The 16,498-nt window shown below is 46.9% G+C and overlaps 1 protein-coding gene across 1 annotated transcript in view; it reads left to right on the top strand.

The window, feature by feature from the left end:
- The window catches only part of SYT3 (synaptotagmin 3), a 49,511-nt gene extending 33,432 nt beyond the window's left edge, over nt 1-16,079 (top strand). The window contains exons 9-12 of the mRNA XM_037732846.1: nt 3,331-3,425; nt 9,947-10,048; nt 15,741-15,885; nt 16,045-16,079. Of these exons, the coding sequence (XP_037588774.1) occupies nt 3,331-3,425; nt 9,947-10,048; nt 15,741-15,885; nt 16,045-16,079 (377 nt within the window). The remainder of the gene's footprint in view (nt 1-3,330; nt 3,426-9,946; nt 10,049-15,740; nt 15,886-16,044) is intronic.
- Nucleotides 16,080-16,498: the final 419 nt, after the last annotated feature.

Consider the following 16,498-nt stretch of genomic DNA (forward strand, 5'->3'; position numbering starts at 1 on the left):
GGTTTAAGAAAGACCAGAGAGACGGCCGGGCGCAGTGGCTTACGCCTGTAATCTCACCACTTTGGAGAGCCAAGGTGGGAGGATCACTTGAGGCCAGACGTTCAAGACCAGCCTCGACAACATGGTGGAATGCCATCTATACTAAAAATACAAAAATTAGCCGGGCGTGGTGGCACGCGCCTGTAGTCCTCTAGCTACTCTAGAGGCTGAGGCAGGACAATCCCTTGAACCTGGGAGGCGAAGGCTGTAGTGAGCGAACCCAGGAGGCAAAGGTTGCAGTGAGCCAAGATTACACCACAGGTCTCCAGCCTGGGTAAAAGGGTGAGACTCCATCAGAAAGAAGTAAGAGAGGGAGAGACGGAGAGAGGGAGAGAGAGAGAAGAGGAAGGAGAAGAGAGAAGAGAGGAAGGAAAAGAGAGAGACCAAGATGACGGATGGTGACAGAAACAGGGAGGGCTGTGACAAAATGGACAGAGACCGAGAGACAGTGACAGCGGAGAAAGAGATAAGGGGATGTGGCAGACACAGAGAAGCTAAGAGAGAAGAGAGAGAACCAGAGGCAGATAACAGAAGTGATTCAGGGAAAAGTGGCAAAAATAAGAGACGGGGTCAGAGACAAAGTTAGAGGCAATAGCAAGTGAGGCAAAGAGAGCAAACAGGTGCGGGGGCAGAGGGAATGGTGTCAATATCAGAGACTCAGGAAACAATACTAGATTAGGAGTACACAGAGGGGACAGGGAGATGATGGAAAATAGCAAAGACAGGCCAGACACAGTGGCTCACGCCTGTAATCCCAGCACTTTGGGAAATGGAGGTGGGAAGATCACTTCAGGTCAGGAGTTTGAGACCAGCCTGGCCAACATGGCAAAACCCTGTCTCTACAAAAAATATATATATATGTATATAAATTAGCCGGGCATGGTAGTGTGCACCTGTGGTCTCAGCTATTCGAGAGGCTGAGGCAGTAGGATCACCTGAGCCAGGGAGGTCAACGCTGCAGTGAGCTATGATGATGTCACTACCCTCCAACCTGGGAAACAAAGGGAGTCCCTGATCCTACAAAAAAAAATTTTTTTTTAATTAGCCAGGCATGGTGGTGGCGGCACACATCTGTTTTCTTAGCTACCCAGGAAGCTGAGATGGGAGGATTGCTAGAGCCTGAGAGTTAGAGGCTGCAGGGAGTGGTGTTCATGCTACTGGACTCCAGTCTCGTCTGGACAACAGAATGAGACTGGCTTAAATAAAAGAAAAGGGCAAAGAGAGAAGTGGAACAGAAGTCGAGAGGACAGAGACAGTTAGAAGGTAGAAGGCAGAGAAAGAGACCATGATAGAAATACAGGAGACAGAAGCCGAGCAAGGGACAGAGAGAGAGGATTCAGAGTGGGAGGAGACAGAGCCAGAGGGAACAGCAACAGAATGCACAGGCTCTGAGCGGAGGGCAGTCGTGGTGATGCTACTAGGGTGAGCGTAACAGAGCCCATTCAATGACACACAGAGAGGTGAAGTTATAGAGGCAGAAAGTGTGATGTCAGACAGAAGGGATGGTAATATAAAAAGGGAGTGATGGAAAGAGAAAAGGCATTGAGGCAAGATGGGGGGTAGATGGAAGGTGCCTTGCCAGCCGTCTGGCAGTGAGAGATTAGGGGCGTGGGCAGAGTTAGAAACAGAACTGTATCTTACAGGAGAGGAGAGTGATGGGGTGTACATGACCGAGACCCGCCAGAGAAAGATAAGGACACAGAAACAGGGACTGAGTTACAGAGATGAATAGAAAGGGCAAAGAGAAAGGAAATGAGAGGGTCAGCTATCTGAGACTTCATAAGGGGTGAGGACAACAGGCAAAAGCAAAGATAGGAAAGTGAGTAAAGACCCAGAGAGAGTGAGAGGGACCCACAAACCCGTGGGTAGCTGAGACCTGCCACTCATCCCAGTACCTAAACCTAGGAAGTAATGAAACCTAGAATGTTTGAGTTTTTTTTTCTTTCAGTTTGGTTAAGTTATGACCTTGATTTGGAATTGTGATTTGAAAGATCTCAACACCGATTCTAGATTTGTGACCAAGTTTCTGAATCCTCCAGTCCTCTTTCATTGGCCCACGGTAGCCATGGCACAAAGCCGTATGCAAAATCACTCTTTTTTAATTCATTTATTAAACTATTGAGTATTCACTCTGTACCAGGCATCATTCTGGGTTCCGGGGAGGCGACAGCAGAAAACAAAATTCATACACCCACGCAGATTTCAACCTAGTTGGTGGACAAATAAATATAGAATGTCAAGTAGTGTTAAGTGCTAAGAAGAGAAATTAAGCAACGCTGAGAGGACAGAGTAGTTGAGGTTGCTGATAATGGCAGACGAGGTTATTCAGACCAACGTTCCCACTAAAAGCAACTAAAATTGCTGGATTTTTTTTTTCTTCTTTTGGTCTTGAAAAGTATTGGCCTGGCACAGTTGCCTGCGCCTGTAGTCCCAGCTACCTAGAAGGCTGAGGCAGGAGGACCCCTTGAGACCAGGAATTCCAGGCTGTAGTACACAATTAATACAATCATGAATAGTCACTGCATTCCAGCCTGGGCAACAATTTAGCAAGTCGTTAAGCAAATTGTTAAGGCAACAATTTTTCCTTAACATTTACGTATTAAGGAAAAAAAATTTTTTTTGTTAATTAATGAGAGGTTCTTATTTTGCCCAGGTTAGCCTTAGAACGTATACCCATGCCTCCTCAAGTGCCAAGACAACCGGCCAAAGCTACCGCGGCTCCCGGTGTGGGACTTCTCCTTTGTTTCCTTTGACTGCAAATTAACTGATGTAGCCAATCACGAGAGGCTTACTCCTGACGTCACCAGTCCTCAAGGCCAGGTAGGGCCCTGCGTTCTTTGGCGCCCCCTGGCGGGAGGAAAGGGACCTGTATCTGAGAGAGAGCAGCCTGTTGGGTCAGCTGACTCCAGCAGGGTTCCGGTGCCAGGTCCAACACCCCTCACTCCCCCGCGGCGATTCAAGTCACTTTCCGTCTCCACGTCCCCAGTGCTTGGGGAAGAAATCCAGGTGAGACAGAGAAATGCGAAAGGTAAGAAAGATGCAAATTCCCTGGCATCCAGTTATATACAATCCTTGACCCGCCAGGCATCCAGAGTACTGGGTTCAACGAAGTGGCGCAGGTATCCAATTAGGTAGGGCATGGTTGCCATGACGACACGAGTCTCCACGGGGTTCCCAGGGTCGGTGAGCTCTAGCGCTGAGCGCAACGTGGCGCTGGGAAAGGCGTGGCCGTCTACTCCAGCAAGCGCGCGCTGGTCGAAGGGAGCCAATAAGGCTTCGTGACGTCACTAGTTTCCGACCCGACCACCGGAGCGTGTGAGCTTGCGCGTGAGTTCTCCCGCGAGCCTGCAGGCCGGGCGCGCGCAGCTGTTCCCGAGTGGTGCTTGGTGCGCATGCGCTGATGCTTCCGGCTGTCATTTTAAAGGGAGAGATAAAGGACGGGAAATGGGGTGAGGCGAGGCGACGTGAGAGGCCAGAGGCTCTAAGAAGAGGGTCAGACTGACCGATGGACCTCGACGTGTCCACTCTGCCCCAGGACAGACGTAGAAGAGGATGTGACCCCCTAGAAAACATCCGGAGACTGAGAGGAGAAAACAGTTCCGAGGGGCAGAGCCCCCCACAGGCGCAGACCCAGAGGGGCAGAGGACGATTCGCAGACGGAAGGAAAGACGCTGGGAAGGAGCCGGGGTGACAGGAAGAGAAGGAGACGGGGAAGGACCCTGAGGCGACGGAGACAGGGCCTCTGACCAGGAGCGACAAGAGGGGCTGTGACAGAGACCGAGAGGACAGGAAAAGAACCCACGGTCACAGGCGGAGCGCCCGACGGCACAGACGCTGAGGCGGGAGATGGGGACAGAGACGCGACAGGGAGAAGACAGCAGCGAGGACAGTGCAGAAGTGAGATCAACAGCCACGAAGAGGATAGAGTCTGAGGCAAAGGGGAGAGGACCAGCGAGAGAAGACAGTGAATCAGATAGGAACGAACTGGAGAGGGGACGGAGACAAGGACCTCAGGGGCCAGGAGAGAGTCCAAGGGGTTTAAGAAAGACCAGAGAGACGGCCGGGCGCAGTGGCTTACGCCTGTAATCTCACCACTTTGGAGAGCCAAGGTGGGAGGATCACTTGAGGCCGGAAGTTCAAGACCAGCCTCGCCAACATGGTGGAATGCCATCTATACTAAAAATACAAAAATTAGCCGGGCGTGGTGGCATGCACCTGTAATCCTGGCTACTTGGGAGGCTGAGGCAGGAGAATTGCTTGAACCGCAGAGGCAGAGATTGCAGTGAGCCGTGGAAGTTGTGTCACTGCACTCCAGTTTGGGTGACAGAATGAGACTTCATCTAAGAAAGAAAGAGAGAGAGGGAGGGAGGGAGGGAGGGAGGGAGGGAGGGAGAGAAAATGACACCGTTTGAACCCGGGAGGTGGAGGTTGCAGTGAATTGAGGTCATGCCATCTAGCCTGGGTGACAGAGTGAGACTTCATCAAAAGAAAGAGAGAGAGAGAGAAGGGAGGGAGAGAGAGAGAAGGGAGGGAGAGAGAGAGAAGGGAGGGAGAGAGAGAGAAGGGAGGGAGAGAGAGGGAGGGAGGAAGGAAGGAAAGGGAGAGAAAGAAAACGAAACCGCTTGCTTTCCTTGTCCGTAAGGAGCAACTCCTCATGTGTTCAAATTTTATTAGGAGATTGCCACAATTCAGTCAATTCAGAAGTAGGATCTTCAGGCTCTACTTCAAATTCGAGGTCCCTTGCTATTTCCACCACATCTGATATGACTTCTTCCCCTAAGGTCTTGAACTTCTCTCAAAGTCATCGTGAGTGCTGGAATCAGCTTCTTCCAAACTCTTATTAATGTTGATTTTGGACCTCCTCCCATGAATCACAGATGTTCTTAATGGCATCTAAGAATGGTGAATCCTTTCCAAAAGGTTGTCAGTGGACTTTGCCCAGATCCATCAGAGGAATCATTATGGCAGCTGTGCCCTTATGAAATGTATTTCTGAAATAACAAGACCTGAAAATTAAAATTACTTCTTGAGCCATGGGCTGCAAAATGGATGTTGTGTTAGTGGGCATGAAAACGATGCTAATCTTGTACCTCTCCACCAGAGCACTTGGGTGACCAGGTATATTGTTAATGAGAAGTAATATTTTGAAAAATATTTTTTTTCTGAGCAGTAGATCTCAACAATGGGCTTAAAATATTCAGTAAACCATGAAGTAAACAGATGTGCTGTTATTCGGGCTTTGTTGTTCTATTTCTTGAGCACAGGCCTAGTAGATTTTGCAAAATTCTTAAGGGCCCTAGAATTTTTAGAATGGCAAATGAGCACTGGCTTCAATTAAAGTCACCAGTTGCATGAGCCCCTTACAAGAGAGTCAGCCTGTCCTTTGAAACTTTGAAGCCAAATATTGAATTTTCCTCTCTAGCTATAAAAGCCCTAGATGGCATGTTCTTTTCGTAGAAGGCTGTTTTATCACATTGAAAATCTGTTGTTTAGTATAGCTGCTTTTCATCAGTTATCTCAGCGAAGCCTTCTGGATAACTTGCTGCAGCTTCTTCATCAGCACTTGCTGCTTCATCTTGCACTTCTTCACCCCACCCCCTAGATGGAGTCTCACTCTGTCACCCAGGGTAGAGTACAGTGGCGAGACCTTGGCTCACTGCAGTCTCCACCACCCAGGTTCAAGCAATTATCCTGCCACAGCCTGTCGAGTAGCTGGGATTACAGGTGCGAGCCACCACACCCAGCTAATTTTTATATTTTTAGTAGAGGTGGTGTTTCACCATGTTGGCGAGGCTGGTCTTGAACTCCTTACTTTGTGATCCGCCCACCTTGGCCTCCCAAAGTGCTGGGATTACAGACGTGAGCCACTGCGCCTGGCCTCACCTTGCGCTTCTATATTATAGAGATAGCTTCTTTCCTTAAACCTCATGAACCAACCTTTGCTAGCTTCCAACGTTTGTTCTGCAGCTTCCTTACCTCTCAGCCTTCATATAATTGAAGAGCGTTAAGGCCTTACTCTGAATTAGGCTTTGACTTAGGTGAAAACTGGCTAGTTTGATCTTCCATCCAGACCACGAAAGCTTTCTTCATATCAGCAATAAGGCTGTTTTGCTTTCTTACTATTCCTGCATTCACTGGAGTAGCACTTTTCATTTCCTTCAAGAACTTTACCTTTGCATTTACAACTTGGCTAATCGGTGCAAGAGGCCTTTTCTTTGGCCTAGCAGAGCTTCTAACGTGCCTTCCTCACTGAACTTAATCATTTTTAGCTTTTGATTTAAAGTGAAATGCATGTGACTCTTCCTTTCACTTAAACGCTTAGAGGCCACTGTATAGTTGTCAATTGGCCATATTTTTTTTCCGAGACTCTGTTGCCCAGGCTGAAGGGCAGCAGTGCAATCTCGGCTCACTGCAACCTCGGCCTCCCAGGTTCAAGCGATCCTTGTGCCTCAGCCTCCTGAGTAACTGGGATTACAGGCGCGCACCACCACACCCGGATAATTTTTGTATTCTTCATAGATACGGGGTTTCACCCTATTGGCCAGGATGGGCTTGATCTCCTGACCTCATGATCTGCTCGCCTTGGCCTCCCAATGTGCTGGGATTACAGGCATGAGCCACCGTGCCCAGCTGAAATTGGCCTAATGTTAATACTCTTGTGTCTCAGAGAATGAGGAGGCCCCAGGAGAGGGAGAAAGACAGGGGAAAGGCCAGTTGGTAGAAAAGTCACAACACACACAATGTTTATAGATTAAGTTTGCCATCCCATATGGATGTGGTTCATGGCATCCCTAAACAATTACGATAGCAACATCAAAGATCACTGATCATGCATCACCATAACAGACAGAATGATAATAAAGAGCCCGAAATATTGGAGAATTACCAAAATTTAAAGAGACATTAAGGGAGCACATGCTGTTGTTAAAATGGTGCTGATAGACCGGCTCAACATGGGATTACCACAACAGACCTTCAATTTGTTTAAAAAAAAAAAAAAAAAAAATCTGCAAAGTGCAATAAAGCAAGGAGCAATAAAATGAGGTATACACGTAGTTACACATTTCAAATGTTTGAAATCATACAGAATACATATGGTCATTAGCAGAGAAAGATTGTTATAAGTTAATAAAAAGATAACTTTAGGCTGGCTGTGGTGGCTCACACCTGTAATCCCAGCACTTTGGGAGGCCAAGGCAGGTGGATCACTTGAGGTCAAGAGTTTGAGACCAGCCTGGCCGACATGGTGAAACCTGTCTCTACTGAAAATACAAAAAATCAGCCAGGCATAGTGGCGGGTGCCTGTAATCCCAGTTACCCCGGAGGCTGAGGCAAGAGAATTGCTTAAGCCCGGGAGGCGGAGGTTGCAGTGAGCTGAGATCACCATTGCACTCCAGCCTGGATGACAGGGCAAGACTCTGTCTCAATTTTAAAAAATTAAAATAAAAAATAATAACTTATAAAATTCGCAAGTCCTGGGTGTGGTCATACCTGTAATCCCAGCACTTTGGAAGGCTGCGGTGGGAGGATCACTTGAGCTCAGGAACTTGAAATCAACCTGGGCAACATGGGGAGAACTTGTCTCTACAAAAAGTTCAAAATTAGCCAGGCATGGTGGCACACACCTGTAGTCCCACCTACTCAGGTTGAGGTGGGAGGATCACTTGAGCCCAGGGAGGCGGAGGTTGCATTGAGCAGTGATTGCACCACTGCACTCCAACCTGGGTGATAGAGTGAGACCTCATCTAAAAAAAAAAATCTCCTAATTCCTGGGTCAATGAAGAAATCCTAATGGAAACTGTAAAACAGTTTTAACTGTATGGTTAAAAAAATACTATATATTTTTAAATGTGAATACATAAAGCAGAAATTCAAGGAAAATTCATGGCACTAAATACATCCATCCAGTTAGTAAAAGAATAACAAAATAAATCCAAAAAAAGGAAATGGAAAAGATAATAACAAAAAAATATATAGAAAACAAACATAGAGTTGGATAATAAACTACACCAAAGTTGGTTACTTGAAAAGCCTAGTAAGATAGTCAAACCTCCAGTGATGTTGATTAAAAAGAAAAAGAAAAAGCACAAATAGCCAATATCAGGAATTTTTTAAAGGAGACATTACCACATGGGCTCCAGAGAGTGGAGTAAAATTTTATGTTAAGAACAACTTTACAATAACAAATTTTAAAATACAGCTGAAATGGACAAATTCCTAGAAAGCTATAACTTACCAAAAATGACTCAAGATAAAATATAGCATTCAGTTAGTCCAAAACCATGAAACAAATCAAATGAATAATTTTTAAAAGATTAACTACAAAGAAAAAAATTCTGGTCCAGACAGCATCACTGGCACTAAATGTTGCTAAACATTTAAAAAGTAAATAATTCCAGGTCAGGTAGAGTGGTTCACACCTGTAATCCCAGCACTTTGGGAGGTGGGAAAATCACTTGAGGTTAGGAGTTCGAGACCAACCTGGCCAGCATGGCAAAACCCTGTCTTTACTCAAAATACAAAAATTAGCAAGGCATGGTAGCTCTTGTCTGTGATCCCAGCTACGCTGGATAAGGCATAAGAATCGCTTGATTCCTGGAGTCAGAGGTTGCAGTGGGCTGAGATCGTGCTACTGCACTCCAGCCTGGGCCACAGAGTGAGACTCTGTTTTGAAGAAAGGAGGAAGGAAGGAAGGAAGGAAGGAAGGAAGGAAGGAAGGAAGGAAGGAAATTTTTTTTTTTTGTAGAGATGAGGTCTCGTTATGTTTTGTAGAGATGAGGTCTCGTTATGTTGCCCAGACTGGCCTTGAACTCGTGGGCTCAAGCAATCCCCCTGCCTCGGCCTCCCAAAGTGCTGGGATTACAGGTATGAGCCACTGCCTAGCTGACGATCTACTGTGAATGTGGACCCTTCATGCCTCCACTGCCACATGCTACAGTGAACTAAAGAGACCACCACCAGGGACAGGGTAGGGGGTGACCACCTTGAGACCTCTGGTTAGAAATAACATGGGTGGGGCCAGGCTCAGTGGCTCACGCCTGTAATCCCAGCACTTTGGGAGGCTGAGGTGGGCGGATCATGAGGCCAGGAATCGAGACCATCCTGGCCAACATTATGAAACCCTGTCTCTACTAAAATACAAAAAAAATTAGCCAGGCATGGTGGTGTGTGCCTGTAATCCCAGCTACTCGGGAGACTGAGCCGGGGGATTTGCTTGAACCCAGGAGTTGGAGGCTGCACTGAGCTGAGACCTCGAGCCGCTGCAGTCCAGTCTAGCAACAGAGTGAGACTCTGTCTCAAAGACAAAAAAAGCAGGCAACACGGTGCTGGCCAGGTAGAGACTTCATCTGCATAATTAAAGATTAGAGTGGGGCAGCCAGCTCCTTCACAGCTATGCAAATGACACACATGGTCCCACCAATCTGTCATCCCCTATGTAAATAAGATACCGCCTCCTCAAACTCCCCTATAAAACCCCCGGTCATTTCACGATGGAACCAGAAGACCCACTTGGGAACCTCTCTCTGCAGGAGAGAGAGCTTTTCTCTTCCTTTCATCTGTTAAACCTCCACTCTTAACCTCAAAGAAAAAAAAAAAAAAAAAAAAAAAAAAAAAAAAGAACGAAAAAGAGAGACCTGTGTGTAAAAGAGCTAACAAGGCCAGAATTCAAAACCTCCTTCATATCTTTGCCATGTATACTGGGGACTCACTGTCACTCTAATCTTGAGTTCTCCCAAGTGTGGAAAGAGGGAAAAGAGAAATATAATCCAGGAAGGAGATCCAAAAGAGGCTGAAATCTTCCCAATCTTATAGCCCCTGCTCAGTAGATTCCAAAAGTAGGGCTGAGAGATGCTCTCAAAGAGGCCGAGTGAAGTGATCACAAAGAGCCTTTTTACGCTTCCCGCAGAGAGCTCCCACCTTTAATTCCTTGATCCAGTGGTTTATGACCTATATCAAAACTCCTCTTCAGGATCGGAGGGAGGGGCTGAGCATCCTGGACTCCCTGAAGGTACTCTCTCTCTTCTCTCCTTTTTGATGCCTTGCTGGCAATACAGCTTGGAACACTGCAGGACTTCATAACCTGGGGCCTGACTTCAGGGGTCAAAAGTTTCCCTGAAATTGTATATAAAGGTTTGTCCGCATGTGTTTTTCTCAAGGGAAAAAAAAAATGTATGGCTGTCATCAGATTCTCAAAGGATTATTCCACTTGCAAAGGACAGACCCCAATTCAAATTGGCTGAATTTTAAAAAGGGAATGCATGGCCAGGCATGGTGGTTCATACCTGTAATCCCAGCACTTCAGGAGGCTGAGGTGAGCAGATCACTGGAGGTCAGGAGTTCGAGACCAGCCTGGCCAACATGGTGAAACCCCGTCTTTCCTAAAAATACAAAAAATTAACCAGGAGTGGTGATGTGTGTCTGTAGTCCCAGCTACTCAGGAGGCTGAGGCAGGAGAATGGCTTGAACCTCGGAGGCAGAGGTTGCAGTGAACTAAGATCATGCCACTGCACTCCAGCCTGGGCGACAGAGTGAGACTGTCTCAAAAAAAAATTGTGCAGGATTCATAGAATGTATTGCTTCATGTAACTGAAAAGTCATGGCTAGCCTAGAGCTTCAGGCAGGGCTAGATCCGGGCACGCAAATGATGTTGTGGGGAATGTGCCTCTTTGCATCTCTGAGTCTTCATTTCCTCCGATAGGCTTCACCTTCACATAGGCTGTCCCCTCATGCTGGAAATACGACCATCAGCATCATTAGGCTCACATCCAGCCGCCTTAGCAACTCTGGCTTCATTCTGTGCTTGGGCCCAGTTTTGCTGACATGACCACCCCTGAACCAATCAGTATGACTGGAGACTGTAAATTCTTTTATTAACCAAGCCTGGGTCCTCTGTCTGATTCTCAGGGGAGAGGACCTGGTGTATCCAAAGAGAGATATACAGGAAGGACATGTGGGCTAGTTGGAGAGAAAGGTGGTTCTGCAACCAAAAATACAGACGCTTTGTAGGAATCAAAAGTTGCATTGGGCTGGGCACGGTGGCTCACCCCTGTAATCCCAGCACTTTGGGAGGCTGAGGTGGGCGGATCACTTGAGCCCAGGAGTTTGAGACCAGCTTGGGCAACATGGCGAAATCTCGTCTCTACAAAAAATGCAAAAATTAGCTGGGCATGGTAGTGTGTATCTGTGGTCCCAGTTACTTGGGAGGCTGAGGTGGGAGGATTGCTTGAGTCAGGGAGGCAAGCTGAGATGGCACCACTGCTGTCCGGCTTGGGTGGCAGAATTGAGACACTGTCACATGCGCGCACGTGCACACACACACACACAAGTTGCAGCGTTTTTCGTTACTCCCATAGCAAATTACCACAGTGACTTAAAACAATGCAAGTTTTCGTTTTTTTGAGATGGAGTGCAATGGCACAATCTCAGCTCACCGCAACCTCCGCCTCCTGGGTTCAAGCAATTCTCCTGCCTCAACCTCCCAAGTAGCTGGAATTACAGGCACCCACCACCATGCCCAGATAATTTTTATATTTTTAGTAGAGACAGGGTTTCACCGTGTTGGCCAGGCTGATCTCAAACTCCTGACCTCACCTCCGCCTCCCAAAGTGCTGGGATTATAGGCATGTGCCACTGTGCCTAGCCATCTGGTGCAAATTTATTATCTTACAGTTCTGCAGTTCAGAAGTCCAGCATGAGCCTCACTGGGCTAAAATCAAGATGGCAGCAGAGCTCCATTTCTTTCTGGAGGCTCCAGGGCAAATCTATTTCATTGTCCTTTCCGGCTTCTAAAGGCTGCCTTGGCTGATGGCACCTTCCGTTTTCAAAGCCGGAAAATGCAGGGCAGCATTTTTCTAACTCTGCTTCCATTGTCCCACGTGTTTTTCTGATTCTTTCCTTCTGGCCTCCCTCCTCCACGTGGAAGGACTCTGATTGCAATGGGCATGCCTGTGTACCACAGCGTACTTTCCCTGTCTTAACGTCAGCTAATTAAGATTAGCAATCTTAATCCTGCCAGCTGCCTTACTTCATCTCTGCTGTGTTCTGGGGATGACGACATCTTTGGGGAGCCATTATTCTGCCTATCCTAGGGAATATAAGTGCCAAAGAAGCACCTACCAAATAGTCACCACAATGTAACTCATGGCTCAGGAGCAAGGTTAGGTTGGCAGAAACTGGAAGTGGAAGGGAAGGGAATTCATATTTAATTGAACACACACTAGTTGTCAGACACTGCTTTTGGGACTTTTTTTTTTTTTTTTTTTTTTGAGACAGAGTCTCACTCTGTGGCCCAGACTGGAGTGCAGTGGTGTGATCTTGGCCCACTGCAACCTCCCCCTCCCGGGTTCAAGTGATTCTCCTGCCTCAGCCTCTTGAGTAGCTGGGGTTATAGCTGCCTGCCGCCACACCCAGTGACTTTTTGTATTTTTAGTAGAAAGCAGGTTTCACCATGTTGCCCGGGCTGATCTCAAACTCCTGGCCTCAGGAGATCCACTTGACTCGGTCTCCCGAAGTGTTGGCATTGCAGGCATGAGCCACTGCGCCCAGCCTGGTCTTGGAACTTTACAAACATTATCATTGATTTTGATGACAACCCTATTAAATGTAAATGAGTATCCCCATTTTACATATGAGGAAAGAGAGGTTCCAGGTGAAAGAATGACTTGTCTAGTGACACACAGTTAGATGGTGGCAGTAGCAGGATTTGAATTTGGTCCTGTCTGCCACAAAGGACATTTAAAATAGGGCCTTATGTTTATATTCATAGTATGCATGGATGTATATATTCATATATATTTCTTCCTTTTAGAAAATTATTTTTAAGCTGGGTGCAGTAGCTCACACCTGTAATCCCAGCACATTGGAGACCGAGGTAGAAGGATCACTTGAGCCCAGGAGTTCGAAACTGACCTGGGCAACACAGCAAGACCCCATCTCCACAAACAAACAAACAAAAAAGCAAAAATTAGCTGGGCATGGTGGTGCGCATCTGTAGTCCCAGCTTCTGGGAGACTGAGGTAGGAGAATCACTTGAGCCCAGGGGTTTCAGGCTACAGTGAGCTGTGATCACGTCACAGCACTCTAGCCTGGGTGATAGAGCAAGACCCCCTCTCAGAAAAAAAGAAAAAGGAAAACTTATTATTATTGAGATGGAGTTTCGCTCTTGTTCCCAGGCTGGAGTGCAATGGCACTATCTCTGTTCACTGCAACCTCCGCCTCCCAGGTTCAAGCGATTCTCCTGCCTCAGCCTTCAAAGTAGCTAGGATTACAGACATGTACCACCACACCCGGCTAATTTTGTATTTTTAGTAGAGACAGGGTTTCTCTATGTTGCTCAGGCTGGTCTCGAACTCCTTACCTCAGGTGATCACTTGACTTAGCCTCCCAAAGTGCTGGGATTACAGGCGTGAGCCACCGCTCCCAGCCAGGAAAATTATTTTTAAATTGTACAAATAATATACAGATAGACTTTTCTTGCTTGTTAAAAAAAAAAAGCATTACAGACAAAGCTAAAATTCCCTTTGGTCACCCATCTCTAATCTAGATCTCTTCCCTGGAAATAGCCATTATTATCAGTTCATGTTGATCCAGATCTTTGTCTAAAAATGAGTGTGTACATGTGTGCATGTACATGTGTGTGTGTGCATGCATGTGTGTGCACGTGTGTGCACACGTCTGCGCATGTGTGTGCACATGTGTGTGCATGTGTGCCCGCATGTGTGTGTGCACATGTGGTACTATAGTATATGCATAGTATTGTATAGTAAATGAGTAGTATTGTTTTGAGCAAGCATATGAGAGTCTTTTAACATAAATGGGATCCTACTGTACATATTGTTCTGCAGCTTGCTTTTTTAACTCAACAATATGTCTTGGAAATCTATCCAGATTTATTTAAAGAGCTTGTCCTCTTCCTTTTAAAAGCTGCAGTAGTATTCCATAGAACTCAGGGTTTCTTTGTCCATTCTCCTAGTGCCGGACATTTGGGTTATTCTTGGTTTCTTTGCTCTTTTAAACAATGTTGCTATGAACATCTTTACATGAGTTTCCTTGGAGACATGTCTAATAAGGAGAGTTAGAATTATCAAGTTATGTGACTATATTCATTTTAATTTTAATAAACAATTCCTGGAACTGTCAAGTATTTCTACATAACAAAAACCAAAGACTCAGCAACCTCTCACATGTTCTTGATCTAGCCAGACTCTTTTTTTTTTTGAGATGGAGTCTCACTCTGTTGCCCAGGCTGGAGTGCAATGGCATGATCTCAGCTCACTGCAACCTCCGCCTCTGAGTTCAAGCAATTCTCCTGCCTCAGCCTCCCAAGTAGCTCGGACTACAGGTGTGCACCACCACACCTGGCTAATTTTTGTATTTTTAGTAGAGGCAGGGTTTCACTATATTTTAGCCAGGCTGGTCTTGAACTCCTGACCTCAAGTGATCCGCCTGCCTCAGCCTCCCAAAGTGCTGGGATTACAGACAAGAGCCACTGCACCTGGCCTAGCCCGACTTTTCTAGGGCTGCTCTGCTTGAAGCTGCAGGTTTGGCTGGCTCAGGTCTGCTCCAATCATCTCATTCTGGAGCCCAGGCTGAGGGGAAGGTCAGCTCCAGGGAGAGCATCGCATGGTGATGGTGGGGGCACAAGCAGACTAGAGGCAGATGCAAGGCTTCTGAAAGCCTAGACTCAGACGCTGGTGCCTCCACCCATATGCCATTGGCTAAAGCAAGTCATATGAGCTTGTGCAGAGTTAAAGGGCAAGGGGGCACCCTGCACACATGACGAGGCCATGGCAAGGGTGTGGAAGCATTGGTAGACATACTGATTTCCACCTTTTTTTTTTGTTTTTAAGACAGGGTCTCGCTCTGTCACCCAGGGAGTGCAATAGCGTGATCATGGCTCACTGCAGCGTCTGCCTCTCAGGTTCAAGCAATTCTCCTGCCTCAGCCTCCCGAGTAGCTGGGAATACAGGTGTGCACCACCATGCCCAGCTAATTTGGTATTTTTAGTAGAGACGGGATTTCACCATGTTGGTCAGGCTGGTCTCCAACTCCTGACCTTGGGTGATCCCAACACTTTGGGAGGCTGAGGCAGCTTCAGATTACAGGCATGAGCCACTTCGCCCAGCCTGATTTTCACTTTTGCTGGTAGTGGGACAGAGGACCTGCTTCCCTACATTCTCATCAATGCTTTTTTTTTTTTTTTTTTTTGAGACAGAGCCTCTCTCTGTTGCCCAGGCTGGAGTGCAGCGGTGCGATCTCAGCTCACCACAACCTCTGCCTCCCGGATTCAAGCAATTCTACACCTCAGCCTCTGAAGTAGCTGGGATTACAAGCACCTGCCACTATGAACAGTTAATTTTTGTATTTTTAGTAGACAGGGGATTTCACCATGTTGGCCAGGCTGGTCTCACACTCCTGACCTCAAGCGATCTGCCTGCCTCGGCCTCCCGCAGTGCTGGGATTACAGGCGTGAGCAACCGCACCTGGCTGGTTCATCTTTTTAATTTTAGCGATTCTCATTCATGTAAATGGCATTTTATTATGCCACTTCATTTGCATTCTGTGATGACTAAAGATGTTGACTATTTTTTCATGTTTATGGTATGTAGTAGTTCGTTCTCACACTGCTATAAAGAAGTGCTTGAGACTGGGTAATCTATACAGAAAAGGGGTTTATCCGCTCTCCGGTCTGTGCCTCCAAGATGACAAAGAAAAGAAGGAACAACGGTCGTGCCAAAAAGGGCCGCGGCCACGTGCAGCCTATTCACTGCATGAACTGTGCCCGATGCGTGCCCAAGGACAAGGCCCTTAAGAAATTCGTCATTGGAAACAGCGGAGGCCGCAGCAGTCAGGGACATTTCTGAAGCAAGTATCTTAGATGCCTATGTGCTTCCCAAGCTGTATGTGAAGCTACATTACTGTGTGAACTTTGCAATTCACAGCAAGGCAGTCATGAATCGATCTCGTGAAGCCCGCAAGGACTGAACACCCTCACCTCAATTTCAGGTGCTGCACCACGACCCCCACCAAAGCCCATGTGAGGAGCTGAGTCCTTAAAGACTGAAGACGAACTATTCTCTGGAGAAAAACAAAATGGAAATTGTACTTTAAAAAAAAAAAAGAGGCCAGGCAAGGCGGCTCACGCCTGTAATCCCAGCACTTCGGGAGGCCAAGGCATACAGATCACAAGGTCAGGAGATCAAGAGCATCCTGGCTAATGTGGTGACACCGTGTCTCTACTAAAAATACAAAAATTAGCCAGGTGTGGTGGTGCGTGCCAGTAATCCCAGCTACTTGGAAGGCTGAGGCAGAAGAATTGCTTGAACCTGAGAGGTAGAGGTAGCAGTGAGCCGAGATTGCACCATTTCACTCCAGCCTGGGCAACAGAACAAGACTCCCTCTCACAAAAAAAAAAAAAAAAAAAGAAAGAAAAGAAAAGGAGTTTAATTGGCTCATGATT

Source organism: Cebus imitator, unplaced genomic scaffold, assembly GCF_001604975.1.
Source record: "Cebus imitator isolate Cc_AM_T3 unplaced genomic scaffold, Cebus_imitator-1.0 Scaffold473, whole genome shotgun sequence".
In the NCBI taxonomy this organism is placed as follows: Eukaryota; Metazoa; Chordata; class Mammalia; order Primates; family Cebidae; genus Cebus; species Cebus imitator.